Genomic DNA, 27,861 nt, shown 5'->3' with positions numbered 1-27,861 from the left:
GTTGCTGTGTTAAGCTGAGTAGTACATTTCTAATCTCGTTTTTCCTTTGGTGATTTGTGTCGGTGTTAGTCAGTGCTACTTACACTAGAACCATAACAAGCACCACGAACACCTCATTTGTTTTTGTTTATTTATGCTGCATTGTCATTGTGTACCAAGAATAGGACCATTACAGCCGTGTACTTTCTGATTGAACACATGGAAGAATTCTAACAAGTCTGTTCTTACCTGCAGTTTTAATCAATGAGACATTGAATCATGCACGGATCAAGACAAATCCTATTGAGACAGGAAGCTTAGCATGCATCCTGACACAAAACACGAGATTAAGTCAACAGTTGAACAGGTTCATTTGTCATAGGCACATCTCATTCCCCATGAACCCAGACACCCCACCATGTGTGGAACGCGTGCTGCGTAGAATAACAGTCAACATCTTGGTACCATTCAGCAGTGCATGAAAATTGTTGGTTCAATTGGACCACAGAGCAGTAAATCATCCATTCTCAAAGCACAGGCACAGTTGGAGACAAGATCAGCAGCATTCTCCTCGTCATTACTTGATTTGTTTTGCCTTTCATTTAGCAAAAATGTTCTCATTCTAGAGGCTATTCTACTTAGTAGAAAAAGTATAAAGTATTAAATGATGGACTTTAATCATTAATTCCATTTTAAAAAGTTATGCAGTTAATAGGCATACTGTATGTATAAAACTGTATTTATACATGTAAAACCTTGTCACCCTTTGAAGCTTAAAAGACGATAATAGTGCTTTTATCTCAATAACTGTACAATGTTCCTGCAAGAAAATATCTGTACATGGCCACAGGTAAGTTACACAAGCAAAGAATAGAATAAAACACGTCAAATGCATTACTGAAGTCATTCCACTTGTGCACCTATCTTCCACCTACATACTACTTGGTAACTTAAAGACAAAAAGCATTGCTTGTGCAGCTTTATAGTGGTAAAAACATGGTCGCTTCTGGTTTTGGTCACATGCCTAACATGCCATCATAAATGTTATGGCAACTGTGGTGTCAAAAGGGTTGCTGCAATTGTGGAAAACATTAAACTATGTAAAAGCAAGTACAGTATAATTCATATAAACAAGATTGATTGGCTGAGTTGTTATTTAGTGGGAGAAAGACAATTCAGTGGTCTGAATCACACCTTGAATCAACACAAGAACAAGCTCCACCATGTCTGTGGCCATAGCAGACACACCCCTCATGAATGAATGGTTTGTGCGCACGTATTGACTTGTGTAAAGTGGATGGCATGGATGTACTGTGTGAAACGGGAGCTGGCCCGGGCTAAAGAAGCGCTGTCTTGGGCGAGGGGGGGGTGAGGCTGGGACCAGGGTCTCAGCAGACAGAGGCTGGCTGGGACCAGGGTCTCAGCAGACAGAGGGTGGCTGGGTGGGACCAGGGTCTCAGCAGACAGAGGGTGGCTGGGTGGGACTAGAGTCTCAGCAGACAGAGTCTGTGGTGGGGGGTAGTCGTCCACTGCGCCTCACCTCCCTCTCTCTCTTCTCCCTCTGTTTCTCCAGCTTGTCCTGGGCCTTGCGCATGTCCTTCAGTTTCTTCTTGATGGTGGAGCGATCGCTCTGACTGGACACACCCAGGGCCTGGGAGGGACACGGGAATCACACCAGGAGTTTGGTCGTCACGCCACACTGAATGCCCCTCCATTTCCACTTTTCAATCACTTGGTATTTTATCAATGACTGACATATGACATATCCCTAACAAAAGTGGTTTCAAAGTAGATTGAGTTAGTTTGAAAGCATGTGTGTAGAGACTAACTGCCAGCCTGGTTCAGTTTATTCTTGGCTGATTCTACTCTATGTAAACAACACTTTGTGGCCATTTCGGCAGTTCACTATCAATTCCACCTTTACCTTTAACTTGTCACTGTCCAGGTGCATGAGCTGTTGGCCATCCACCCCCTTGGCAGTGAATTCAGGAGTGTATTGGTCCATGTTCATGCCCATCAGCCAGTGACAGACTTGCTGATTGGTCCAATCGGAGACGGGGCGGTTCTGCCATTGGTACTCTTTCCCTGCGGGCACGGGGTCGTCATCCAAGGTCTTCAGAGCATGAAGAGGAAGATGCCGTCAGACCAGATAAACAAACCAAAACATTCCATAAGAGCAGTGGGAGTTGAATGGCTATCCAAACAGGGGTCCTCTGGATCAAATATAGAAGGTTAACTTCATCAGAGCAGAACGATAAACATCATATTGCAGGATGTAGCGATAAAACATTTGGTACATGCCATAACCCTACTAAAAGACCCAAATAAGGAACTTCCAAAGCCATGCGCACTAGTCTAGTGTTCACAAGCAGCCATTCAGGTCTAGAACATGCAGAGGTAGCATGTCCACGTCGCTACAGTTACAAGCAAACACTTAACATCCGTTCGACCTGACGAAAATACATGTATCAACACCAATACATAAACCACAAGTGGACAAGGCCAAAACATTCAACATTCGTCAGAGGCACCGGTGCAGCCAAGGTTCCACTGACTAGACCAGCACAATGGCCGGCCCCGACAAAGGCCCTAAGTGCTCTTCACGAGACCCCACAGCTGAAGACAAAGAGTGCTGCACTACCCCCTCACAGGCCAGCCCATCACGCATGCAGCCCCATTCTCAGCCTGCCCCATTCTCCACCGCATCCATTCATGGCCACCAGGGGGCTCTGTCATCAACAGAGCATGCTTGAGGACGTCCCCCCCCTTGGGCCCAGCATCCCACACACACCCCTTTGTGACACGGGAACAAAGAGAGCACTCACCTCGTTGGAAGAGAAGATTAAAGTGTGTGAGCGCCCAGACAGATTGGGCTCAGCCACTAACCCTGAGATGTCTGAACTGGGGCTGCCAGGGTTAGAATCATCTATGACTGACAAGCTCTGGAACAGGTAGAGACATTGGACGCATTAACTAGACAACAGTAGTTCATCATGTGGGACAGGTTTGGGGACCAGGGGATCCACTTCTTGAATGTGATTCACGACGATGCAGATTGTTTCTACGGTGTCAAGAAATTACGCCATTCATCCAGATTGATCTTGATTAGTCCCAATTATCACAATGGGGGGACGTTTACAGGATTTCAAGTCGTGTCACTAGACATTCTTAAAACCCATGGGGACATAAATAACTTTTCAAAGTACAAGAACATCACACACAGGACAAAACTACTTCTACGACTTTCAGGAATTCAAAGACCACACCAAGAACTAATTCTACTTAAGAAACACTAACACAGGACTGCCATCATTATGTGGTAATGCATTAAGATAATACTTTTTAAATGCAGGGTAAATACATGCGTATGAAGTAAATTCGATTGGATGTCAACCATGATTAATACAGTATATTGTGAACATTGTTGAAATGTGAGCTCTTAACCCACTACCACATACCAACTTCAAACTAAAACACAAAATTAATTGTTTATTATTAGTATATGTAGAGGGAGACAGGGACCAATCAAACTAGACGTGTTAGTAATCTACGGACTGCTCTACGATTGGGGGGGAAGAAGAAATCATACTGTACCAAATCTAAGGAGCGACTGAACAAAGAGGACCAGGAGAGATTTGTCTGTTTGAGAGAAGGACTGTTAGTGAGGAACTCCTCCGTGTGCCTCCTGTTACGACACCGAGACACACAGAGACCAACACACAGTCCTGACAGCCTCAGAAAACAACAGTCAAGCCAACTCTTGTAGCTACTACTGGTGGTTGGTTGGCCCTGTCTGTCTGTCTCTGTCTGTCTGCCTGTCTGTCGGCTCATACGATCTACCACAGCCTCAGTCAACTAAATAGACCTCCAACCACACGTTCATTTGATTTCATCTAGATATGATTTGGTTTGCTAAGCCAATGAATCCTGGATTCACTGGATCCTCCCCGTCGTTCTCGGACTAAAGACACGATTCATCTGTGTTCTTAAGGCTGAGGTAACTGGAGTCGTTGGAGGGTACCAGCCAAATCTCTGCAGGGAACACGGGACACCAGCCCGCTGCTACACTTCATTCACTGCTCTTAGCTTTCCCATAAATACCTAAACCATCGACGAGTGGATAATAATCATTAACGGGCAATAAATGTCAAAACAAGACAAAAACGGTCTTGTCGCTGGCCGGCTCATTATCACGTCGTCTCGCAGTGAGGAAGAGGGGTCAGGTCAGGGAATTTCATCCCGCTCTGTAGTGCAGACCTCAAAGAACGGAATGAAACTCTGCCAGGACAAAATGTTTGAACTTTTGTCCATTGACTTTGTAACAGCCAGCTGTTCTTGTTCCTCTTTAAGGTACATTCTGAAGACACTAAACATCTGTCCTTACTGGAGAAGCCATCGAAATGGAGGTGCCATCAAAGCCCCTTCCTTTATCTCACACACTATGGCATGAGAGTGTGTGTGTGTGAGTGTGTGTGTCCTCACCTTGTTCCTGCGGTCCTGGCTCTGCTCGCTGCTGGTCTCGGTGGCTGTGTATGGCAGACTGCTGCTGGAGGACGAGGGCTCCCTGTCCCTGTCCTTGTCCCTGTCCCCGAACCAGGAGAAGGGCATGCAGGTGGGGATGGAGCTCATGGAGTCGGAGGGGGACAGGTTCCCCCCGGACTCCTCCAGAAGTTCTGCAGACCCCCGGGACCCCCTGGGGCCGAGGGGAGGAAGATGGAGAGGAACCAAGACACCGGGTTACATGGTACACCTACACACACCTGTACATACATACACACACACGAAACAGAAACACAAGCATGCAAACGCACACACCGATACAAAGGCAGGGATGCGAACACTCACATGCACACACACACGCCAAAATAAAACACACGCAAGCGGACGCGGACGGTGCACACACACACACACACGTCATCTCAGGACTAGACGACCTGTAAGCAGGTGAGGCAGTGACGCCTCAGCGTAACAGTACCTGCTGTCCAGAGACGATCTCATGGCCTCCTTGTCGTGTTTCTTCCCTTTGCCCCCAGACTTCCTGAGGCCCCTGTGTGTTTTGAAAACACTCGCGTCACACAAGAGACAAACAAGCAAACTGGCCCGGCGATGGAGAAGAATCTGTCCTCACCCAAAATCAGGGAATCGTCGCTTTGGCTTCCCCGCAGACGCGCTCTCGTTGCCGTCATCTGGAACAGAGACATTTATACACACCATGACACGACGGACAGAGAAATCAACTGGCACCATCACAGAGGACCAGCAGGGGGCTCTGTGGGACATCGTCTGCATTTCCTGTGTGTGCAGAATGTCAACATTTGAGCTGTGGAGCTTGAGGGTGGAGCTGTGTTAGTGGTGGACGGACTGGTCGGGCGGCCCTTCAGCACCTTTGAGCTCCTTGCCTTTGCCCTTGGACTCCCTCTTCTTGACGTTCCTCAGGAAGCCCGACTGAGGCGAGGACGCGTCTGTGGGGGGGGATAGGGAGGGACTGGTCCCCCCGCTGCCCCCGCTGTGGCGCTGGGACGGGGGCAGGGAGGGGCTGCCGGAGAGCTCCGCCCTGCTCCTGGATCTCTCCTCGGCCCCCGGAGGCTCCTCCCTCGGACCGTTGCCATGGTAGCAGGTCGGGACGGGCAGGGAGAGGCTCTCCTGGATGGACCTCCTCCTCCTGGGAGACTCCTGCTCCTCCACCTCCTCCTGCTCCTCCACCTCCTCCTGCTCCTCCACCTCCTCATCCTCCTCATCCTTGGAATCCTGGGAGACACGCGCGGAGGGTCAAACGCAGGTCAAAGGACCAAGCAAGGAGGGTGGAGAGAAGTGTGTGTGTGTGCAGGTTTGTGGAGAGAAGTGTGTGTGTGTGCAGGTTTGTGGAGAAGCGCATGGTCCAGGGGGGAGCGCGCGGCCGAAGGCAGGAGGGTCGTCGTGGGCTCACCTGCGGCCGGCAGGGGGTCTCGCCCAGGTTCTCCTTCAGCTTGTTCCGGGACGGCCGCTGGCGCCGCGACATCTGGGCCAGCTGTGCCCGGGCCCTGTGAGCGCTGGTGTCCAGACGCTCCGTCTCAGGGACCACCTCGCTCCAGTCAGCCTCTGGGGGGGGGGGGGGGGGAGAGACCCAGGACGCCACCGGCACAGAGGTCAGAGAGAGACTTACGGTCATATCTGTCATAACTCGGCTAACACAGGTCCTTCTGGGCAATGGGATTCTTATGACAAGGCAAGGCAACAGTCACGTAATGTAAAACATTTAAAAAAGTGTTAAATCAAAATGTTGGTCAAAAGTGTCATTGTCATAGCAAAACTAGCATCAACACACGACGCACGGAGACACTGGGCTTAATAAACACCATCTAATCATGTTCTCTAGTCTGGCAACATTTCCACTGTAGTTCCCTGGCAGACGCTTCTCATCAAGCCACAAACAACAGATTGGTGTGGGAGAAATTGGAAGGATTTACCACTGGCATAGGTTAATCCTTCCAATTTCACATTTGACGAGAGCATGTTACCTGGTGTGTCAGGAGTCTGTGCTGGGTCTTCGCTGCCCTGGCTGCTCCTCCTCCCGCCCTCTGCAGCCCCTGGGTCGGACTCCCCGGCTCCGCCCCCGGCTTCCAGCCCCTGGGACTCCAGACGAGCTAGCTGTGGACGAGGCACAACAACTGCCGTCAGGCCCCTCCCTCCTGATGTCAGGCCCCTCCCTCCTGCCGTCAGGCCCCTCCCTCCTAAGCCCCAGTCCACTCCAGTGTCCTCAAACCTTACCCTCTGCTGCAGTGCGTCAAGCTGGTCCTTGTACCCCTTGTCCTTCTCTTCCAGAACTTTCTTCAGCTCCTCCTCCTTCTTCACAAAGTCAATCTCCCTGGAGAGTAAAACCACAGATAATCAGCATCTAAAACTGGGGAGGGAATAGATCAGAGGTTAGAGGTTTCAGGTTCAAATCCTAGCTTCGGAGAAACACGCCTGCAACAAAATACATGACATTAAGTCGACTGGTGTAGCCACTTCAGGCACCATAACAGTGCAACACAGTCCTACGACATGACTGTGCGACTTCATGCAGCATTACGCAGCAGCTTGGACGAAAGTGCCTGGAGCCGACGCCAACTCAAACACGCGTCACCCAAGATACCAGGCATGTAAACAGTGCTGCAGAGTCAGCAGGCAGTGCGGACGTAGCACCTCCGGGGCCTGACCCCGGGTGAACTCACTTCTGCTGGTAGTCCTTGAGGAGCTTCTTGGCCTTGTTGTACTTCTTATCCAGCGCGTCGTGCTGGCTCTGCGCCTCGCTCAGCTGCTCGTGGAGGGTCTTGCACAGGGCCTGGGCCTCCAGCCAGTACTTCTCCAGGGTGGCCGTCTTCTCCCCGTTCTCCTCCACCCTCCTCTCCAGCTCCGCCTCCCTGGCGCCCCTGGAGGCCCGGTCCTCGTCCGCGGCCGTCAGCTGTGGAGGGGGCGGCGCTCAAGGTCATGGCGGCATCACGCGGGTCACATCCTCGCCTCGCCCTCGTACGTCTCTCTCAATATCGCGTCACAATCTTATCACGTCGCGTCTGCTCGTGCCAACGGCTTCGGAATACACCTTTTGACTAACACCTCCATAACACCTCCCGTCCTTTGTCCGCCAAGTCACTGCTGATCGTTTTACAACCTACATACCTTCTCCTTCAGCTGGTTAATCTCAGAAGCTGCCATGTTGTTTTGGTGCTGGAGCTGTGGAGAAGCAGGTTTCATGGTCATGTGACACACCACACCGGGTAGGACAACAGAAGGACTGACAGCGACATCATCTCCAGTACCTCTTTAAACTTGAAGGCCATCTGTGAGGAGTCCATGTTGGTGGGCATGAACAAGTCCTCCGATTCGGGCAGGTCCAGCACCGCCACGGACCTCCCGACGTCACCAAAACTGGATCCAAGTATCCCTTCTTCCTCCTCCTGTAGAAAGGGAACACACACACACACACACACACACACAGGATGACATCCCTCAGCCAATCACCTGCCTCCACCCATGCCGTGCCTTGGGTGTGTCAGAGGCGACACACCCAGTGGTACAGCTCAGATCTAGGAGGGGGGAGTTCTAATCTGTTCATCATATCCGTTACTGGGCTGGCCTGCAGAGCGAACAGTAGCGAGACTTGTCATCACTACTCATCACCACACACACAAACACATACACTCACACACTTCTGTTGCTCATGCTTTGCATACCCACACAGCATCCGCCAAATACGTCACCCCTTCTTCACACCAACACCAGCTCTTTGTTTACAGGTAGACAAAAGTCCCGTCAAACATTTCCTCGTGAAAAAGTCATACGAGCAGGCTGGACATTTTGGAATGTTAATACCTGTAAACTAGGTGCCAAAAGGCAGACCAACCATGCTCATACCCATAACTGAAATAAAGGCCTGTAGTTGCTTGTGCTTTTGAAAAATAAACGTTGCACAATCCCAGCAGACAGGCAGGCAGCCAGACATGCAGGCAGAGAGACAGGCAGGCAGAGAGACAGGCAGGCAGAGAGACAGGCAGGCAGAGACAGATAGGCAGGCATACAGACAGGCAGGCAGAGACAGATAGGCAGGCATACAGACAGGCAGGCAGAGAGACAGGCAGGCAGAGACAGATAGGCAGGCATACAGACAGGCAGGCAGAGAGACAGGCAGGCAGAGACAGATAGGCAGGCATACAGACAGGCAGGCAGAGAGACAGGCAGGCAGGCAGAGAGACAGGCATACAGGCATACAGGCATACAAGCAGGCAGAGAGACAGTCAAACAGGCAGCCAGACATACAGGCAGAGACAGATAGGCAGGCATGCAAGCAGGCAGAGAGATGGTCACACAGGCAGCCAGACATACAGGCAGGCAGAGACAGACAGGCAGGCAGAGAGACAGGCAGGCAGAGAGACAGTCAGGCAGACGAGCCAGAGTGTCACGCACACCTCTCCCACACAGCAGCAAGCTGACAGGCTTACTCACTGCTAACTGCTCGCTTCCCAGCTGAGCTGACCACCAAGCCAGGGAGGGACCAGGGACGGCCTCCCCCAGGGCCCGCCAAGCAGCCAGAGCCGAGCCGTTAGGCCTGGCTAGCTGAGGGGGTGGGTGTAAGGGGGGTTAGGAGAGGAGCAGGGGGGCTGGGGGACTCACCTCCTCCGTGGACTGCTCGTAGGGGTCCTCTAGCTGCTGCTGCTGGATCTTCTCCTGCTCCAGAGTCTCACTGATGAGGCGAGCGACCTCGCTCTGCGTCCCCGGCCTCTCGCGGCCAATCAGGAAGCTGTGTGGAGCGGGAGCACAGCAGGTCACAGGAGGGCGGCAGACGACCTTTTCTTCGCGAGGACGTTGAAGTTTCCTTCGCGCGTTGCCTCGGAATGCCGCACCGTGGCTCCACTGGCGTCTGATTCACGGCGCTGCGATGCGCTTACAGCAGCTGTTCGGATGTTGCCTAAGTTTTTGGAACGTTTCCCTGTGTGGGCGCTGTTTGAACTGTGAGAGTACTTTGCTGTGTGTGTGTGTTTGTGTGTGACTCATTTGCTTATGGTAAATCATTGGCGTCCACCCCTGCTCCATGTAGACTGCCCTCTACTGAGGAAAAACCTCTAAACAACAACAATGAAAATGAGACTTTACAAATATGCAGCTCTGCTAGTCTCTGAAGAAGCTGACCACATCTCGGCCCCTTGGTTGTTCTCCAGTCCTATCTTCTCTTCTGAGGGAGTCAGGTGGCTGAGCGGTGAGGGAGTCGGGCTAGTAATCTAAAGGTCGCCAGTTCGATTCCCGGCCACACCAAAATGACGTTGTGTCCTTGGGCAAGGCACTTCACCCTACTTGCCTCGGGGGGAATGTTTACTGTAAGTCGCTCTGGATAAGAGCGTCTGCTAAATGACTAAATGTAAATGTTCTGAGGAGCGTTGTGAAGTCATTCCTGACACACCCTGGGGGCTGGGGGAGAGGAGGACTGTGAACTCACCTGACCGTGCCTTTGGTGTTCTTCAGGACTGTGGCAGCAAACAGCTGGGTGACCCCCACCAGGCTGATCCCGTCCACCTCCACGATCTGGTCATTCACCTGGATCCTGGGGGAGGAGAGGACACGCCAGCGCGGTACGTATGAGTGCTTGGGTGTGTGAACGTCCTGACTCGTATTCAGTCATCTCCTCAAGAAGAACGTTAGGAGATCCGAGTGCATTTTTTTTGTTCTTCTCTCCAGCTGGCAGCTCAACAGAGATGTATTCCATGGGAAACGGAAATAGATATTTTCTTTTCGCTGCCTCAGAAGGTTATAAATACAGCCGGTTGTTTGGAAATGGTGTTTCGGGACTCTGGGGAGATGAACCAGTTGTGTCCTTTGACATCAGACAGCGCTGCAGCAGGAATGGAGCGCACGGCACTGGCGGTTTGACTCGCATTAAACCCAATCTGAACAGGGTCAGCGCTCATCGACGCGCCCCCCGGTCGGAAAGCCTCACCTCCCGTCTCTCTCCGCTGCTCCCCCCTCGGTGATGGTCTTCACGAAGATGCCCAGTTTCTCCAGCCCCTGGTCAGCCCCTACCCCCATCCCGATGATGCTGATGCCCAGGCCGTTGTCTCCTGGTGGGGGAAGGGGAGGGGGTGAAGGTAGTCAGAACGGTGACCTTACCAGTGGACAGACGGCGTACCCTGGGACGGGTTTCCACCAAGGCCGCGAGGAACCCTTACCCTTCTGGATCTCCACGGGGAACACGTCCATCTTCTCCACCCTCTTCTCCAGTTCGTACTCGGCCGACGCGGCCACGGGGTCCACCTCATCGTTGCGGCGGTCGTAGTCCTCGTTGGAGAAGGTACTGAACACCTGCGGCAGGGAGAAACGGCGTCAGCGGTCTCTCAGAGCCGGGCCGCTTGGAACCCGGAAGTCTGCCGATCGCCGCGTTGACGCGGAGAAGGGCACCGTTTAAAGCAGCTCACGCACACCGAATGTCTCTTCATTTGATATTAACGAGCGAAGGGTCAGTGACACTAACAAGTTTGACGTTTTCTGCTTGACGGTTATTGAAAACAACAACAATGAGAGTGGCAACCGAGGGTCGATTCAGAGACGTCTCCTCAGAGAAGGAGGCCTCTGTGCTCGCTGAAGACAGGGCGGTCCCCCCAGTCCTTCCCAGGTTTACAGCAAACACATTCACAGACGCTTGAAGACGCAGGCGCGCACAAAGACGTTCTGTGAAAGACAAGTTTCATTACGGCTTTACAAGAGCTAAGAATTCCTGCGGGGGGGGGAGGAGGAGAGGACTGGATCTGTCCCCGAGGCTGCCTCAGAGCGCGAACGGAGACGGAACGCGCACGGGCAGAAAGTAGGGCACAGCTGGGAACAGCAGAGACACAGAGGAGTGAGTGAGGCGTAGACCATGCTCAGGAGAGACAGGTGGTCGTGTTAAGTGCTATTATCAGTAGATAACAACAACACACACACACACACAGGAACCCCTCATTGGATTTCAAACCTTTTACCCTCATTCATATTAGATTGCAGGTGGGGCCATTTCTGTGATTAAATAAGGCAGCACACACACTGTATTTACACCGCATACCACAGATATTACTAGGCCAACATGGCCGGGTTCCATAATCCAATCTGTGAAACACTCGCCGAGTCAAGTTAAGGTGAGTTTCCAGAACCACTCTTTGCCCTCTGCAGATAACCATCTGGTGAGTCTCCAGCCAGGATATAGAGATTGTATACATCCCAGATTCATTCACAGGCCTGTATACACACACTCTTCACTAGAATGTCCTGTCACAGCCCGTTGTGGCCCGGCTGGGATGTTCCGATCGTAAATCTTGTCTGCTCTACAGCGCTCGCCAGTCAGATTTAGCCTCCACCAATCAGAGTCGACGTGACAGCGGAGCAGGAGGGAAGCATCAGCCGTTCAGCTCCACGTCTCCCCTCCCACGTGTGTGTGTCAAAGTGGGACAAATTCACACACAAGTGTTGGAGTGACAACAGAATTTTGCTCCTCTGCTTTTCTGCCAAAGACGTGACCTCCAGACTGACACTCACTCTGCTCCCGAGAGCCATAAGGTCTGACTGAAGTGTGACTCGGTGAAACAGCCTTCCCCTCCATACATGGACTGGGCTGGTTCCCTGGCGTGCCTTGGCCCTGACCCAGCACCCTCGCGGGGGCCATTCAGCCCAAATGAGGCTCTGAACAAAGAGGGCGGCCCCTGCTGTGGCACACAGCACTTTAATCTGGCAGAAAACACCTTGAACGCAAAACACACAGACTGGTTTACCCATCCTCTTGGGGACAAAAGGTGATCGAATGTAGTGCTCACATATGGCCTGGTACCGGAGCCATCAAACAGGCAGACTAATCTCCCTCCCTGAGAAAGCTCATCAGATCTTCCAAGTGCTCTTCAGATGTTGCGACGTGCCTGACAAGATGAAAGCCCTCCTTGAAGCAGCCAAAGGTGGCTCTTCGCTGAGGGAAACTGAGAGAAAGCAACTCTATAGGATTAGAGGACTTGTTTTGAAGCTTGGAGCGAGCTGAGATGATGTAAGTCCGCAACTATTTCCACTCTGGGCAGCAGAGTGAGTCTGAGGTCTGGATCCTGCAGTGTCTCAGAACCACCAGCCTCTTGAGTCCCACTCCCTCAGTCTCCCTGTCTCACGTGGAATCTTTGGTTTCCATCCAACTCACTGCTGACGAAGAGCTTCGAAAGAGGATCCGGATTGGGAACAACGCCAAATGCAGAACCCTGCAAATGCCGTACGAATTCCAAACCCTGAATATCTGTTTGTTTTTTTGTCGCTATTCTTAGTGCTTGATTGTGTTCAGCCTATGGACTGGGCCTCTCTGGATCAACAACCGTCTCTGGGGAAAGGTATCCCCACTGAATTGCTTCTCCCAATGTTTCCTCAATTTTTTCCTCTGAGTTTAGGAGTTGCTGCTTGTCTTCTTTGGGGAGTTTGATGAGGGTTTTAGGTGTCTATAGGCATGTGTGAAGCCATTTGTGACGTTACTTGTTTATAAAAAGGCTCCACAGCACATATACACACACACACACACACACACACACATACACACAGTATATTTTTTTATATATAAAATATAAAACACACATACACACACAGGCTAATATTAGATTTTCTTTTGATTTGATTTCTTGTTCTGCTTCAGGAGAACCATGTTCTTATTTGAGTACTATTATTCCACGCTGTAAATCTGCGATCTATTCACATGACCCCGTTCCAAGAATATGACTGCTTTGTTGCGGTACCCTAGACCCCACGGTATGCAATTGATGAAAGTGGGAGGGGTTAATTCAGCTCTGTCTCCCGTGTTCATGAACCCCGATTACAGACTGCAGGATTACGCAGCACTGTGGTAGAGGATAGACGGATTCGGACACAGCCTCCACTCCTCCCATCAACCACATTCATCCTCCTTTTCCTGAGATCAGGATCCAGCCTCGAGCGATGCATCTACTCCCAGCTCTACCCACCACAGCCCCGGGCCTCCAGCCTCTACTGGCTGGGGTCTGGGGGCCAGACAGACAAGGCCTCGGCTCACAGACCACAAGGCAGAGCCATCTCATGAGGAGTCCAGATTACAGTGGATTTGCCAATTAATCCAACTACAGGAAACACAAAATACCTTCTGCTGTTTCCCATGAAAACAGTTCAGCCTAAGATCATCAGGCTCGGCTGCATTATCTTGAACACAGAGTTAATAGATCTGCACAAAATAGAAAAAATAAAACGAGCCATAAAGGAATAGACCGTTTACACGAACCACAAAAGCAGATCAACTTGCAGCTTCATAGCCAGTTAAAATCCAAATGAATCCATAAAGTTAGAGCAGACATATTTAATTAAGGATGAAACCATGGAGGCTATGGTAAATAAGAGCAGAGAATGTAGCAGCAGAGTACAGGGGGAACTGAAGTCTCCCAGGCTTGAGTTGGAGCCGCAATCGTAAAGTGGTTGGGCTCGTCTTCTCCCCTCACCCTCCCCCCCCTCCCCGTTCGGCTTCCCTGTTGCCATGGAATACTCCAGCTATTCTGAACAATGTCCCTTTCTTTGCTGAAACCTAATCACCCAAGCACCGTCTTCCTCAGACTAAAGAGAACCAGAAATCTATCTCTTTATTAGCCCGCCGAAACACACAGTTTGCTGTGGTTATCGCCGTCTCCGGTTACCAGGAGAAACACTTGTTTGCCTTTATCTTTGAGTACAGGCCTGGTTCAGCAGGTAAGTGGCTCAATTCTGGACGCAAACCTGTCAGTCGACAAGTGCAAAAACAAGGACATCCTGTGCTTCTGACCAACCACCGCTTTCTCTTCAACACTTGACTGAGAGCTTGGCAATTAAGGCATTCTTTTTATGTCATTTTCTTCCTCTACATTTTTTATGGGGTGACAGAAGTTCTGATGTGGCTAGGGAGACCGTTGTGCCATCTGCTCCATGTTTTCATCTTCTCCGCGGCTTGTGAACCTCCAGCTCCCTGCAGCATGCCTGGCTTGTCAATTACTTTTCATCCACCTTAAACCACCACAAAGGGCTGCCTGCTGTACGTACACACACACACACACACACACACACACACGCAGACCCACACACAACATAAACTCATTCCCTCTTTCCGTGCTCCCTTCCCCCTGAAAAAATACCAGTGTGGGAAATGAGTCAGCAGAGGAGAGAAGCTGCCCAGAGAGAGAACTCACACTGCACCAGGGCACCTAAGCGAGCCCAGAGAAGAGAACTCACACTGCACCAGGGCACCAAAGCGAGCCCAGAGAAGAGAACTCACACTGCACCAGGGCACCTAAGCGAGCCCAGAGAAGAGAACTCACACTGCACCAGGGCACCTAAGCGAGCCCAGAGAAGAGAACTCACACTGCACCAGGGCACCTAAGCGAGCCCAGAGAAGAGAACTCACACTGCACCAGGGCACCTAAGCGAGCCCAGAGAGAGAACTCACACTGCACCAAGGCACCTAAGCGAGCCCAGAGAAGAGAACTCACACTGCACCAGGGCACCTAAGCGAGCCCAGAGAAGAGAACTCACACTGCACCAGGGCACCTAAGCGAGCCCTGAGAGAGAACTCACACTGCACCAAGGCACCTAAGCGAGCCCAGAGAGAGAACTCACACTGCACCAAGGCACCTAAGCGAGCCCAGAGAAGAGAACTCACACTGCACCAGGGCACCAAAGCGAGCCCAGAGAAGAGAACTCACACTGCACCAGGGCACCAAAGCGAGCCCAGAGAAGAGAACTCACACTGCACCAGGGCACCTAAGCGAGCCCAGAGAAGAGAACTCACACTGCACCAGGGCACCAAAGCGAGCCCAGAGAAGAGAACTCACACTGCACCAGGGCACCAAAGCGAGTCCAGAGAAGAGAACTCACACTGCACCAGGGCACCTAAGCGAGCCCAGAGAAGAGAACTCACACTGCACCAGGGCACCTAAGCGAGCCCAGAGAAGAGAACTCACATTGCACCAGGGCACCTAAGCGAGCCCAGAGAGAGAACTCACACTGCACCAGGGCACCTAAGCGAGCCCAGAGAGAGAACTCACACTGCACCAAGGCACCTAAGCGAGCCCAGAGAAGAGAACTCACACTGCACCAGGGCACCAAAGCGAGCCCATAGAAGAGAACTCACACTGCACCAGGGCACCTAAGCGAGCCCAGAGAAGAGAACTCACACTGCACCAGGGCACCTAAGCGAGCCCAGAGAAGAGAACTCACACTGCACCAGGGCACCTAAGCGAGCCCAGAGAGAGAACTCACACTGCACCAAGGCACCTAAGTGAGCCCAGAGAAGAGAACTCACACTGCACCAGGGCACCAAAGCGAGCCCAGAGAAGAGAACTCACACTGCACCAGGGCACCAAAGCGAGCCCAGAGAAGAGAACTCACACTGCACCAGGGCACCTAAGCGAGCCCAGAGAGAGAACTCACACTGCACCAGGGCACCTGAGCGAGCCCAGAGAAGAGAACTCACACTGCACCAGGGCACCTAAGCGAGCCCAGAGAGAGAACTCACACTGCACCAAGGCACCTAAGCGAGCCCAGAGAAGAGAACTCACACTGCACCAGGGCACCTAAGCGAGCCCAGAGAAGAGAACTCACACTGCACCAGGGCACCTAAGCGAGCCCAGAGAGAGAACTCACACTGCACCAAGGCACCTAAGCGAGCCCAGAGAAGAGAACTCACATTGCACCAGGGCACCAAAGCGAGCCCAGAGAAGAGAACTCACACTGCACCAGGGCACCTAAGCGAGCCCAGAGAGAGAACTCACACTGCACCAGGGCGCCTAAGCGAGCCCAGAGAAGAGAACTCACACTGCACCAGGGCACCAAAGCGAGCCCAGAGAAGAGAACTCACACTGCACCAGGGCACCTAAGCGAGCCCAGAGAGAGAACTCACACTGCACCAGGGCACCAAAGCGAGCCCAGAGAAGATAACTCACACTGCACCAGGGCACCAAGGCGAGCCCAGAGAGAGAACTCACACTGCACCAGGGCACCAAAGCGAGCTCAGAGAGAGAACTCACACTGCACCAGGGCACCAAAGTGAGCCCAGAGAGAGAACTCACACTGCACCAGGGCACCAAAGCGAGCCCTGAGAGAGAACTCACACTGCACCAGGGCACCAAAGCGAGCCCTGAGAGAGAACTCACACTGCACCAGGGCACCAAAGCAAGCCCAGAGAGAGAACTCACACTGCACCAGGGCACCAAAGCGAGTCCAGAGAGAGAACTCACACTGCACCAGGGCATCAAAGCGAGCCCAGAGAGAGAACTCACACTGCACCAGGGCACCTAAGCGAGCCCAGAGAGAGAACTCACACTGCACCATGGCACCAAAGCGAGCGCCGAGCAGAGAACTCACACTGCACCAGGGCACCAAGGCGAGCCCAGAGAGAGAACTCACACTGCACCAGCGCACCAAAGCCAGCGCCGAGCAGAGAACTCACATTGCACCAGGGCACCAAAGCGAGCCCAGAGAAGAGAACTCACACTGCACCAGGGCACCAAAGCGAGCCCAGAGAAGAGAACTCACACTGCACCAGGGCACCAAAGCGAGCCCAGAGAAGAGAACTCACACTGCACCAGGGCACCAAAGCAAGCCCAGAGAAGAGAACTCACACTCTACCAGGGCACCAAAGCGAGCCCAGAGAAGAGAACTCACACTGCACCAGGGCACCAAAGCGAGCCCAGAGAAGAGAACTCACACTGCACCAGGGCACCAAAGCGAGCCCAGAGAAGAGAACTCACACTGCACCAGGGCACCAAAGCGAGCCCAGAGAAGAGAACTCACACTGCACCAGGGCACCAAAGCGAGCCCAGAGAGAGAACTCCTACTGCACCAGGGCACCAAAGCGAGCCCAGAGAGAGAACTCACACTGCACCAGGGCACCAAAGCGAGCCCAGAGAGACAACTCACACTGCACCAGGGCACCAAAGCGAGCGATGAGCAGAGAACTCACACTGCACCAGGGCACCAAAGCGAGCCCAGAGAAGAGAACTCACACTGCACCAGGGCACCAAAGCCAGCGCCGAGCACTCACACTGCACCAGGGCACCAAAGCGAGCACCGAGTGCCAATTGGGGGAGCCTGTAATGTAAGCAGCTCCACAAAGCCAGCAAATCAAAACATGCTGAGGGAGGGAGTCCGGGGGCAGGCTAGTGGCAGGGGCTTGGAGCACATCATCCAGTAATTAGGAAAGAAAGGGTGCAGCCAAGTCCTAAATAAACAAAGCGCAGAATGACATTTCGCCTGAATAATATTTTCATCTCATGGATTCGATGAGAACGACAGAGTGAGAATCCTCGAAGACCCACAGCAGTCTGTTTCTCCACATCTAATGACGCCATATTATATTACATATGGTGAGATGGAGTCTGAAAGGGGTGGAATATCATGGCTTCCATTTTGGGTTTCACAGAAGCACTGAAGACAGGCGGGGCGAGTCTGTGTACTAACAGTACCCAGCCTCACATCACCACACACTGTTGGGTCTCGTTGGTGCAGCTGGTGAACTTTCGAACACAGTCTCGTCTTCAGTAAAACCGCAAAGAAAAGCAGAGAGGAAAAGAAAAAGTGTTTATTCATGTTTGTATTTGTGATGCCATAATGACAGTCAGTACGATGCTGTGATGAAGGAGCCCTAGTCTTGATCCCAGCTGATCCATTAATGGCTGCCATTGAGCTGGGTGTGTTAGTATGCAGCCCCGGCCCCATCCAGCCACTCAGAGCTGGCCAGGTGGCTGGAAGGAGCCCAGATCCTGGATGGGGTCTTTATGTTCATCTGTCTGTCTGCTTTCCTGTCTGCCTGCCTGTGTCTGTCTGTCTGTCTGCCTGCCTGTGTCTGTCTGTCCGTCTGCCTGCATGTGTCTGTCTGTCTGCCTGCCTGCATGTGTCTGTCTGTCTGCCTGTCTGCCTGTGTCTGTCTGCCTGCCTGCCTGCCTGTGTCTGTCTGTCTGTCTGCCTGCCTGCCTGTGTCTGTCTGTCCGTCTGCCTGCATGTGTCTGTCTGTCTGCCTGCCTGCATGTGTCTGTCTGTCTGTCTGTGTCTGTCTGTCTGTCTGCTTTCCTGTCTGCCTGCATGTGTTTGTCTGTCTGCCTGCCTGCATGTGTCTGTCTGTCTGCCTGTCTGCCTGTGTCTGTCTGTCTGTCTGCATGTGTCTGTCTGTCTGTCTGTCTGCCTGCATCCGTCTCTCTGTCTGCCTGCATGTGTCTGTCTGCCTGCAAGTGTCTGTCTGCCTGAATCTGTCTGCCTGCATGCTTCTCTCTGTCTGCCTTCTTGTGTCTCTGTCTGTCTGCTTGTATCTGTCTGTCTACCTTCCAGTGTCCCTCTGTCTGCCTGTCTGCATGTGTCTGTCTGTCTGCTTGTGTCTGTCTGTCTGCCTTCCTGTGTCTCTCTGTCTGCATGTGTGTCTGCCTTTCCTGCATCAGTCTGCCTGCATGTGTGTCTGTGTGTCTGTCTGCCTGCCTGCGTCTCTCTGTCTGCCCGCATGGGTCGGCCTGCCTGCATGGGTCTGTCTGTCTGGATGTGTCTGTCTGCCTGCATGTGTCTGTCTGCCTGGATGTGTCTGTCTGCCTGCATGTGTCTGTCTGTCTGCCTTCCTGTGTGTCTCTCTCTCTGCCTGTCTGCTAAGCAGGATGGAGGGTGGAGTGTGTCAGTCACATTCCTGGGCACCAGAACACCAAACACAGATAGGAAATGGAAAGAATAACACACACTGGGAGGGACAGGTATAATCAGGATCGAGTCCAGTCCAGCTGCAGCCCTGAATAAGCAGGTTTGGGTGCACAGACACACACGACCTGTCTGGTGAAGGAACTGCAGAGGGGATGAGTGTTCCCTCTGCTCTCTCCGTGTGGATGTTGTTGGGAGCTGTCGACAGAGACAGAGAGACAGAGAGACACAGAGACATAGAGAGACAGAGAGAGAGAGACACACAACACACCCGAGCGCGGCTCTCTCTACCCTCCGAACACACAGGAAACAGAGCGAGGAGAGGCAGGGGAGAGGCAGGGACTGACTGGGAACAATGGATTCATCTCAGATTGTACAACATACATCAGTAATCACACAGCCGCTGCTGCGGGGATTTCGTGTTCAGGCCTTCTGGGTTCGAACAAACGGGGGCAGGGGCACAGAAGGGGGACGGAGAATGGTCACTTTAGACACACTGTGCTCTCCTCTGCAGCACTGCCGACTGCACACATGGCTGAGCTGGCAGTCAACCTTTCCATAAAGCGAGGCCAGCACACAGTTATGTCCTAATGACAGAGCGAGATCCAACTCACTAGAAAGTGGACTATTCATACAAAAGAACAATCTCCCCCCTCCATTAGCCTCTCTGCATTCCCTTCCCCTGCACTCATCAATGGCGAAGCGCAGGTGCAAACAAAAGTCAAAGTCGCAAAAAGTCCCAACCCATTCTTTGGGTTTTCAAAAGCCTCTTCACCACAGCGAGAGGGAAGGGACTGTGGCAGTATTTGCTTGGCCGAGAGCGGTTGGTTGGACTTCCTGTGACAGCCTGAGAGGGGGAGGGGCCTAGCGGCAGGTGCAGATCCTGGTTCCTGCCATGTCGTTTTCTGTGATGATTAACTCCTTCTCAGCTCCACTCCAGTGCCAAATGTCCTCTCTGACTCAGAGACAAACACACGGGCTGACAAGATTTCACAACCTTCTGGACAGATCTGGCATTGGACAATGCGTTGACATCTCGACCTGTGTGCTAAAGTACAACCTGCTGCTTGAAGCAGGATAATAACAGGCTTCAAGGCAGCAGGAGTGTTGCTCAGTTGCCCTCGCCTGTAACCCTCGGGCTGGTCGTCATACCAAAGATCTAAAAGGTGAACGTGAATTCCAGCAGTCATAGATTGCTGGCTGCACCAGCACCCTGTGGTTAAAGTTTAAACCTTTTTAAGGAGTCACGCCACCTGAGAATCTCTCTCGATTAGGACACGCCTCGGAAAACCATTCAGACTTCACCGCCGATGAGTTAACCCTTTCCTCGTCACGCGTCACAAAATTGCGTGAGGTAGAACCATTTTTATATACAGATAAATAACGATGAGGATTTCATGTAGCATGTATAGCGGGGTCAGATGTATAGCGGGGTCAGATAGCTGAGCGCTTAGGGAGTCGGGCTATTAATCAGAAGGTTGCCGGTTCGATTCCCCGCCGCGCTAAATTACGTTGTGTCCTTGGGTAAGGCACTTCACCCTGCTTGCCCCTGTGCTTACTGTAAGTCGCTCTGGATAAGAGCGTCTGTTAAATGACTACATGTAAACGTAAATGTATATTAGACACTTTCAGGGTTAGGGTCTTACATCTATGAAAACATGAACCGTGTGTTCACTCATTCCAGAGGACGAGGGAAAGGCAACCAGGGAATTCTCCGGAACACCTCAGAACTACTGACACAGCAGCAATGAGAGTGTAGCATTTCAACGCCCCACGAAAAGTGCTACAGCAGCCGAATAGGGTTAACCAAAATGTGAAGAAAAAAAATGGTCCCTATCACAAATAATTTATATGATTCCATAGACTGAGGACACTGGCCCAGTGCAGTATATTTCGACTGCACGGTAAATCAACTAGTTGTAGCGTCCTGTCCTACATTCGCAGACAGGAAAAATAATCTTGACGCAACACAGGCACGCGTGTAAACAAGACAATGAACAGAAGAGAAGACTAGTCTAGACAGGGAATAAAGAAGTCAAGTCAAACACTGTATGATAAACTAGATTTTAAGATTACTCTGGCGTGCCCAAGGTCATGGTTAAAGGGCAGTCTAGATTTGTCATGTTCATTCACTTTTTTTACTTTGTTTTTACATTTCACACTGTAATGTAAATTGCCAGTGCTCCACTGACAAAGCAACACAGAACCCACTGAAAACCTTGCATTCCCCGTGTCTGATTACTCTAAAGCTGAGCAACACATAAACCCTGTTTTCCGGGATGACCATCTTCAGCATCTCACAAAGAGGAGCTTTCTTCCTGCCCGGGACACCTCCTCTGGCCCGTGTCAGGTTACACAGGGCCCAGATCCTGGAGGAGGCTCCAGTACAAAGGCCTTCCTCTCTGATAGCAGGCCAAGACTCCGGAGCGCCCAGCCCAGACCAGCAGGCTGAACAGGAGGGGCCCGGACCAGTGGGGGGGGGCCTTTTGTCAACACCAGATCCTGGCCAAGCGCTACCGGGGAAGAGGATCGGGAGAGCCAAAGCTGTTTCACCGTGTTGCGTTCACCGTGTTTTTTTGATCATGCCCGAGGCTCAGGCAAAGATGAACGAACTGTTAAAATGCAAATGTCACTGCTCAGATAATCACACACACACACACACACACACACCAGTAAGCACTGGTATTCCACCGGCAAGAGACAGCCTGTCAATGACCCCTTGTTGCAACATTTTATTTAACATGGGACGTGTGGTGGTGGAAAGAGGGAGGGAGGGGGAAAATACATGAGGTAACCGAACATGCCTACGCTACCACTATGGAGCAACCTGATAAGCACTGTAAGAGAGACCCATCTGATGTGATCTCACCACACAACTTTGCTGTAGTGGATGGGTGAAAAGGACCTTTCCAACTGGTGTCAGGAAATGGCAGGAGAAGGTGCTAGAACGAGGTCTGTCTCGTGTTTAGAGATGGCCCTGTGTCAAGGTGGAGTCGCCTCACAGCAATGTACAGTAGCTCACTTTCAGTTCAATATGAAGAACTTAGATAGAATGAAATAGGGCCACCCACCATATGGGGACCAGAAGGAGGACATGCACTTACTTCTGAATAGAAGACAGTAATCGAAACCAGCGGATACACACTGAGAGAAATGTGTAGTGACACGTCGTCATCCTGCCCCAGTGTGGGTTATCTCCACATAACAAGGAGAGGCACATGCCAGGGCAGGACTGAGGAGGTTTCCAAGCATGCTATACAGCAACACAAGCTGAGACCAACAGTGAACTCATTCAACAATGGTGTCACACCCTGGACGAGATCCAAACCACTTCCAAGGGCAATGGTCATAATGGGAATGTCTAAACAATTTCTCTGGTGGTGGCCATCTACTTCTCACTGTTGTTTCTGTCAACAAGTGGGTTGACAACAGTAAATTTTATTTCTTGATTGTATTTAATCTTGTTGTGAACTGTGAATCATGCCTAATGTCTAGTCTGCTACTACTTAAACCAGGGGTAGGCAACCCTGGTCCTCGAGGGCCGCTGTCCTGCATGTTTTAGATGTTTCCCTGCTCCAGCACACCTGATTCAAATGAATGGGTCGTTATCCAGCTCTGTGGAAGCCGGGTAATGACCATTCATTTGAATCAGGTGTGCTGGAGCAGGGAAACATCTAGAACATGCAGGACAGGGGCCCTCAAGGACCAGGGTTGCCTACCCCTGACTTAAACTTAGGCACTACAAACACTGCATGTGTGTGTGTGTGTGTGTGTGTCCACCTCCAGGTCAGCTACTGGTCACCTCTCCCAGGATCCCCTGCTACGACAACTGGGGGATCCACACCCTGAGATAACAACACACACATTTCAGGCTCTGCGTAAACACCCAGCCGTTCACAAGCACTGGAATGCACTGGACTGAAGTGATTTGTTTTCCCCTGTTCAGCCGAAAATGGTGATTAGATCTGATGATAACAGGAGATACAAGCCAACATCCTTCTTCCCTCATGGTGTTTACACGATCAGATCCTGTGGCAGAAATAAATCCCTCCCAAAATGACTTTATTACGTTTTTGGAATGGCAGACACGGACAAAGAAAAGCAGTTCTGTAGTTTCTGGTTTCTAAATCACTCAACAGCCATTTTTAACCTGACTGATAATGAACAGAAGATGTAAGGAGATCCTGCCAAGGTGGAATGCGTTGTTCTCACCTTGGATTTACGTCCTGCTTGTAAAGTTAGAGTTGGAGTGATAAAGCCCAGAATTCCCCTGACAAACGAAATGACTAAGGCCCAGCCCGAGACTGAGATCACGAGGGTGAACGAGCGCCTACGCTCCTTGAGACCACAACAACCAAGGCGTCTTTACACGTTCAAAGCTGTACATGGCTGAACATCAAAAGAACAAGAAGATGAAGAATTCTGGAAGAGCACAATCAACCGGCAACTCATCTCAGACTGTAGTAGCAGCCATGACATTGTTTACTGTATTACAGTACAGTTCCACAGGACCCTCCAGTTGTCTACCGGCTGTCCTCATTCAGCCTGGGCTCTCACAAAGCTCTTATGTAGCGGCAACAATATTCCTCAAAATACCCCCTGGAGCATTCCCAACTAACACCCACAAACGCATCTCCCGTCTCCTTGCCTGTTCCACTGCATCCTTGACATGCTAAACATGTGCTCCCTCAAAAACATCTCCGGGCAGTGCCTCACATCGGTTTTTGGTTTCCAATCCATGAAACAGCTCTTATAATGATACAGTAGCACAGAAAACACATTAACGCAATAGCCACTAAATGTGTGCCTTGCCAACTTTATAACCTGGCTGTCAAGTCAGGAACATTTATATGGAACCAAGTGTGACTTTGTCTTAGACGTTACCATCTGGACATTTAACATGAACTGTTTACAGTAGGTTCCTAATATTTTCGGAAGGTTTTACTGAAGTGTTCCCACTTACCCGTATGGGTGCTGTTGAGAACTTGATCTTCCTCCGTGGAGCGAGCTCCTCTTCGTCAGAAAGCCCAGGTGCCTCCTCATAGTCTTCCTCATACTCTTCACAAGGCTCCTCCTCTTCCTGTGGGCCTTGTCCCTCCTCTTCCTCCCCCTCCACTTCCTCCCCCTCCTCCTCCTCTTCCTCACAGAGGGCCTGGTGTATGTCCCTGTCGTCCACAAATGCTGCGTTCTCAATCCCGTAGACCGCTGGAGAGTCTTTCAGACTCTGCTCGGCTGGTCTCTCCTGCTCGGCGGGTCTCTCCTGCTCGCCCTCCTCCTCTGCGACCTCCTCTTCGCCCTCTTCCTCTCGAGTCTCCCCAGTCTGAGCCGCGGGTCGCGGCTCCTCGCTCCCCACCTCCCTCCAGCCGGGCTGGCGCTCCTCCTGAACTCTACTTGCATCTCCCTTCTCCGGGACGACGACGTTCGCCTCGCCCTGGTCCCTCCGTGCGAGGTGACGAGCGGCCTCGCCGTTCAGCCTCTCCAGGGGGGAGTCCTGGGGCCCTGCTCTCGTCTCCGCCGGCCTCCGCACGTCGAGCTCCTCAAAAACGTCATCTTCCGCGTTCTCCCCCTCGTTCTCCTCGCTCTCCGACGACTCGTTCTGGACCACCACCAGCTCTGCCCGCACCATGCCCACCCCTTGGGGTTCCGGGGACGCCTGGCCTGGTGGCTGGTCCTTGGTGGGACTCTGCGACGCGTTCCTGTCACTCCTGGTCCTGTCGGACGTTTTGGGCCTGCTGGAGCTGTTAACGCTGTTGGCTAAAGTAGAAGGCTGTTTTTGATCTCTTGGATTTGGACTGGTGGGTTTGATTTCCTCGGAGCCTACTGACTGTCTACTGTCCCCGGTTGACGAAGAGCGTTTGTAGGAACCGTGGCTGCCTGGGGCGGCTTGGTCTGGTGACACAGGTTTAGGAGTGGCATCTGTCACTGGGGACAATGGCGTGTGTGTGGCACTGGAAACTTGGGAGGTGGACTTGAGAGTGATGGTGGTGACTGGTGAGGTTGGTTTGTTGACGGCACTACCAGTGGGGGATGTGGCTTTGGTAGTGGCCTCGTTAGAAGCAGATGTGGGTTTGGAAAAACTCTCCCTTGCTGGAGAAGTGGGTAGTGAGCGATCGGTGGAAGTGCATGATCTAGCCTCTCTGCCTGTAGCATTGGCTTTGTTTATCTCCTCGTTGTCACCATCTTTGTAGCTATCCAACCTCCTTGAGATGGGCCCTGCATTAAGAGACTGCCTGGAAACAGGCTTTACATCCTCCGCATCACTCTTCTCATCTGGACTCTTCACTGAAGTAACAGTCCCCTCTGTTTTTATGTTGCTCTCTGTGGACGCCGACACTCTCCTAGCGCTCTTGCCCTCATCCGACACACTGCCCAGGGACACGCGGCTGACTACTCGAACTGTAGACTGCTTCTCAGCGGTGGGCTGCTCTTTCAAACCCCTTTCAAAGAGTTTCCTGGTCACAGAAAATTTCTCTGCCAAAGCTACTTTGTCAATTTCGACGTCTTCACCTTTGGGAGTTTTGTCTAAACTAAGCGGCTCCGGGCTAGGGGCATTGCCTAAGCTAGTTTTGGGTGTGCTGACTGCAAACTGTGGCTTTGGCGGGGAAACCGGGGCAGCGTCTGATTTTACAACGGTCTTTAACTCCTGACTTTCTTGTTGCTGTCCGTCCATCTGCAAGAAAATGTTCTTTATCTTGTTTACCCGATTTCCAAAAGGCCTCCCCCTTGCATCTTCCCGGGTGTCGCTCGAACCATTTGCATATGACTTCGCAGCGACGTCTGATTTTGTCCCATCAAAGGAGCACTTAATGGCGTGGAAATCCGACTTGTAGGCATTTCTATGAGGGGAAGCACTCCTCAGAGTCCTCTCTCCTTTGCCCTCGGCTTTAATCATTATTGATTTATAAACCAGTAATAATCATGAGAAAACGAGTTTGAAGAAGTTTAACTGAAGAGTATTTCCTTGTTTGTCGTCCCACTTGTAGGCTATTGTCCTCTCCTGACTACTCGACTAGTGCCATTGGTTCCCCGCTGAGATTCTCCGGTGCTTTTCTTCAACTACGCACGCATGTTGTGGTTATCTACAAGGAAAAGAACGCATAATCTTAACAAAACAAATCTAATTAAAACATGTTGAATAGAGTTTTCAAAACAAGGGCCCGTTTTTCATTGTTTGGGCATACAACGCGTTTGTCTACCTGGGCTGTATTCTCCAAACCAACTTCCCTAATAAAATAGTCAATTTCACCTATTCAGTGGTTGACTATTAAATGCAGCCTATTTCTCTATTATCCGGCATAACTACGTCGAAATAGAAATCAGGCTAGCAAATAGCGCCAATAGATTCTACATCAGTTGACCAAAGAAGGTATTGTTTAAACATGGATTGTAAACTGTGTCCCTTAAATGAAATCCTTAACCGACAACAGACAAATCTACAACCCACTAGACAGCAGTGACTTCAGTGAAACAAAGTTGCACTTTAGTTTCTCTATGACTGTAGTGTCTACGAGAGAAAAGTCATACATTCACAGTGTAGCAATTCAAGTAGCCCGACACAAAGTGAGAGAAACATTTCAAAGCTTTATCACACGTCGCCATCGACTTTATATCTCACCTCCTACTCGTTCCATTGTGCCGGGCGTTGGTAAATCCTCTGTAGCCTATTCGGTTCAGTTTACTTTCAAACTTGTCATTTGTTCACCGCCATCGTCCCCCCTATCCAGCGCTTTCCTGCCTCCTTGTACTCCAGACCCGTCGCGCACCCGCGAACACTCCTGGCTCGCTACCAGATCAGACAAGATCGGGTGCGCGCACACGAACACATTCCACGACTGAAACCCCCACCCCTTTCCAGGGAGCATGGCCGCGCAGACATGATAGTTAAGTTTTGGGGAATGGCGTGGGAAAGAGCAAGTCTACTGTATTTCATAGAGAAGCAGCTCTCCTGCTACTGTATCCTGCTGCTGCTGCAGGGGAGATCAAACATGCACATTGTTTACGTGCACAAGCAAGCTGTATCACTTCTGAAATGCGCTTTTATAAGAAAATGATTTTATTGCTACGTCGCCGACTCTTAATTGGGTCACCAACTGTGTATATTCAGAGTGCTCGCCATGTCCAGCAACTTTGCAATTGAAGTGCATGAAACGCTATTGACAATCACACTTGACCTATTCATCAGACCTGAATGAAAAGGAAAAAAACCTTCAGGAAATGCAACCCTTCCTTGAGTAATGTACCTGACTGTGCTCTTTGTGTAACAGAGTTATCTAACCTTTGTGGAGATATTCAGTCTTCCTGACAATGCAAGTAGGCCACGAGCAAAGAGGCTTAAACATTACCGCTAGCAGACAAGGCTACCAAAACAAAACAGGTTTTTATATTACATTCACTTGTACTGTGGCTGTGGCTTGATCAGAGTTGAAAAGTCTCAATCCACAACTAGGATATGCAGCATCACAGCACTGCACACACAAAACATGAAGTCAAGACTAAGGGAACCAGAATACTTCCGCGTGTTCCTTCATCAGAGACATGAACGCACGTCACCATGCTGCAGATGAAAACACGGCTATTCCATGGCTGTCTGTACACATTTCAAAGGAACGCCACCGTTTGCAGTTATCAAGAAGCATACAAATATTTGACTGTCAATTGGAGTATGAAAATGCTATGCAAGCCACAATGCATTTAGCCCATGTCCTTGAGATCAGTCAT

The 27,861-nt window shown here is 51.3% G+C and overlaps 1 protein-coding gene across 2 annotated transcripts; it reads right to left on the bottom strand.

Moving 5' to 3' along the window:
• Positions 1 to 1,269: 1,269 nt before the first annotated feature.
• ppp1r9ala (protein phosphatase 1 regulatory subunit 9A-like A) lies at positions 1,270 to 26,957 on the bottom strand. 2 transcript variants are annotated; one of them, XM_047046900.1, is made up of 20 exons: positions 26,759 to 26,957; positions 24,107 to 26,222; positions 10,656 to 10,788; positions 10,427 to 10,547; positions 9,929 to 10,033; positions 9,109 to 9,235; positions 7,758 to 7,895; positions 7,618 to 7,671; positions 7,173 to 7,402; positions 6,727 to 6,823; positions 6,477 to 6,606; positions 5,906 to 6,057; positions 5,364 to 5,727; positions 5,108 to 5,165; positions 4,955 to 5,026; positions 4,462 to 4,672; positions 3,574 to 3,618; positions 2,805 to 2,921; positions 1,904 to 2,092; positions 1,270 to 1,630 (listed from the first exon to the last, which is right to left on the bottom strand). In XM_047046900.1, exons 2-20 carry the CDS (start codon positions 26,033 to 26,035, stop codon positions 1,472 to 1,474), a joined length of 4,431 nt encoding a protein of 1,476 aa, XP_046902856.1. In that variant the 5' UTR covers positions 26,036 to 26,222; positions 26,759 to 26,957; the 3' UTR covers positions 1,270 to 1,471. The 2 variants fall into 2 exon arrangements, with proteins under 2 accessions (XP_046902856.1, XP_046902857.1); XM_047046901.1 differs by lacking the exon at positions 3,574 to 3,618 and having other exon boundaries at positions 26,759 to 26,956.
• Positions 26,958 to 27,861: the final 904 nt, after the last annotated feature.

The sequence above is a fragment of the Hypomesus transpacificus genome, chromosome 23 (genome assembly GCF_021917145.1).
Source record: "Hypomesus transpacificus isolate Combined female chromosome 23, fHypTra1, whole genome shotgun sequence".
NCBI lineage: Eukaryota > Metazoa > Chordata > Actinopteri > Osmeriformes > Osmeridae > Hypomesus > Hypomesus transpacificus.
This window is presented reverse-complemented; position numbering and strand designations above follow the sequence as displayed.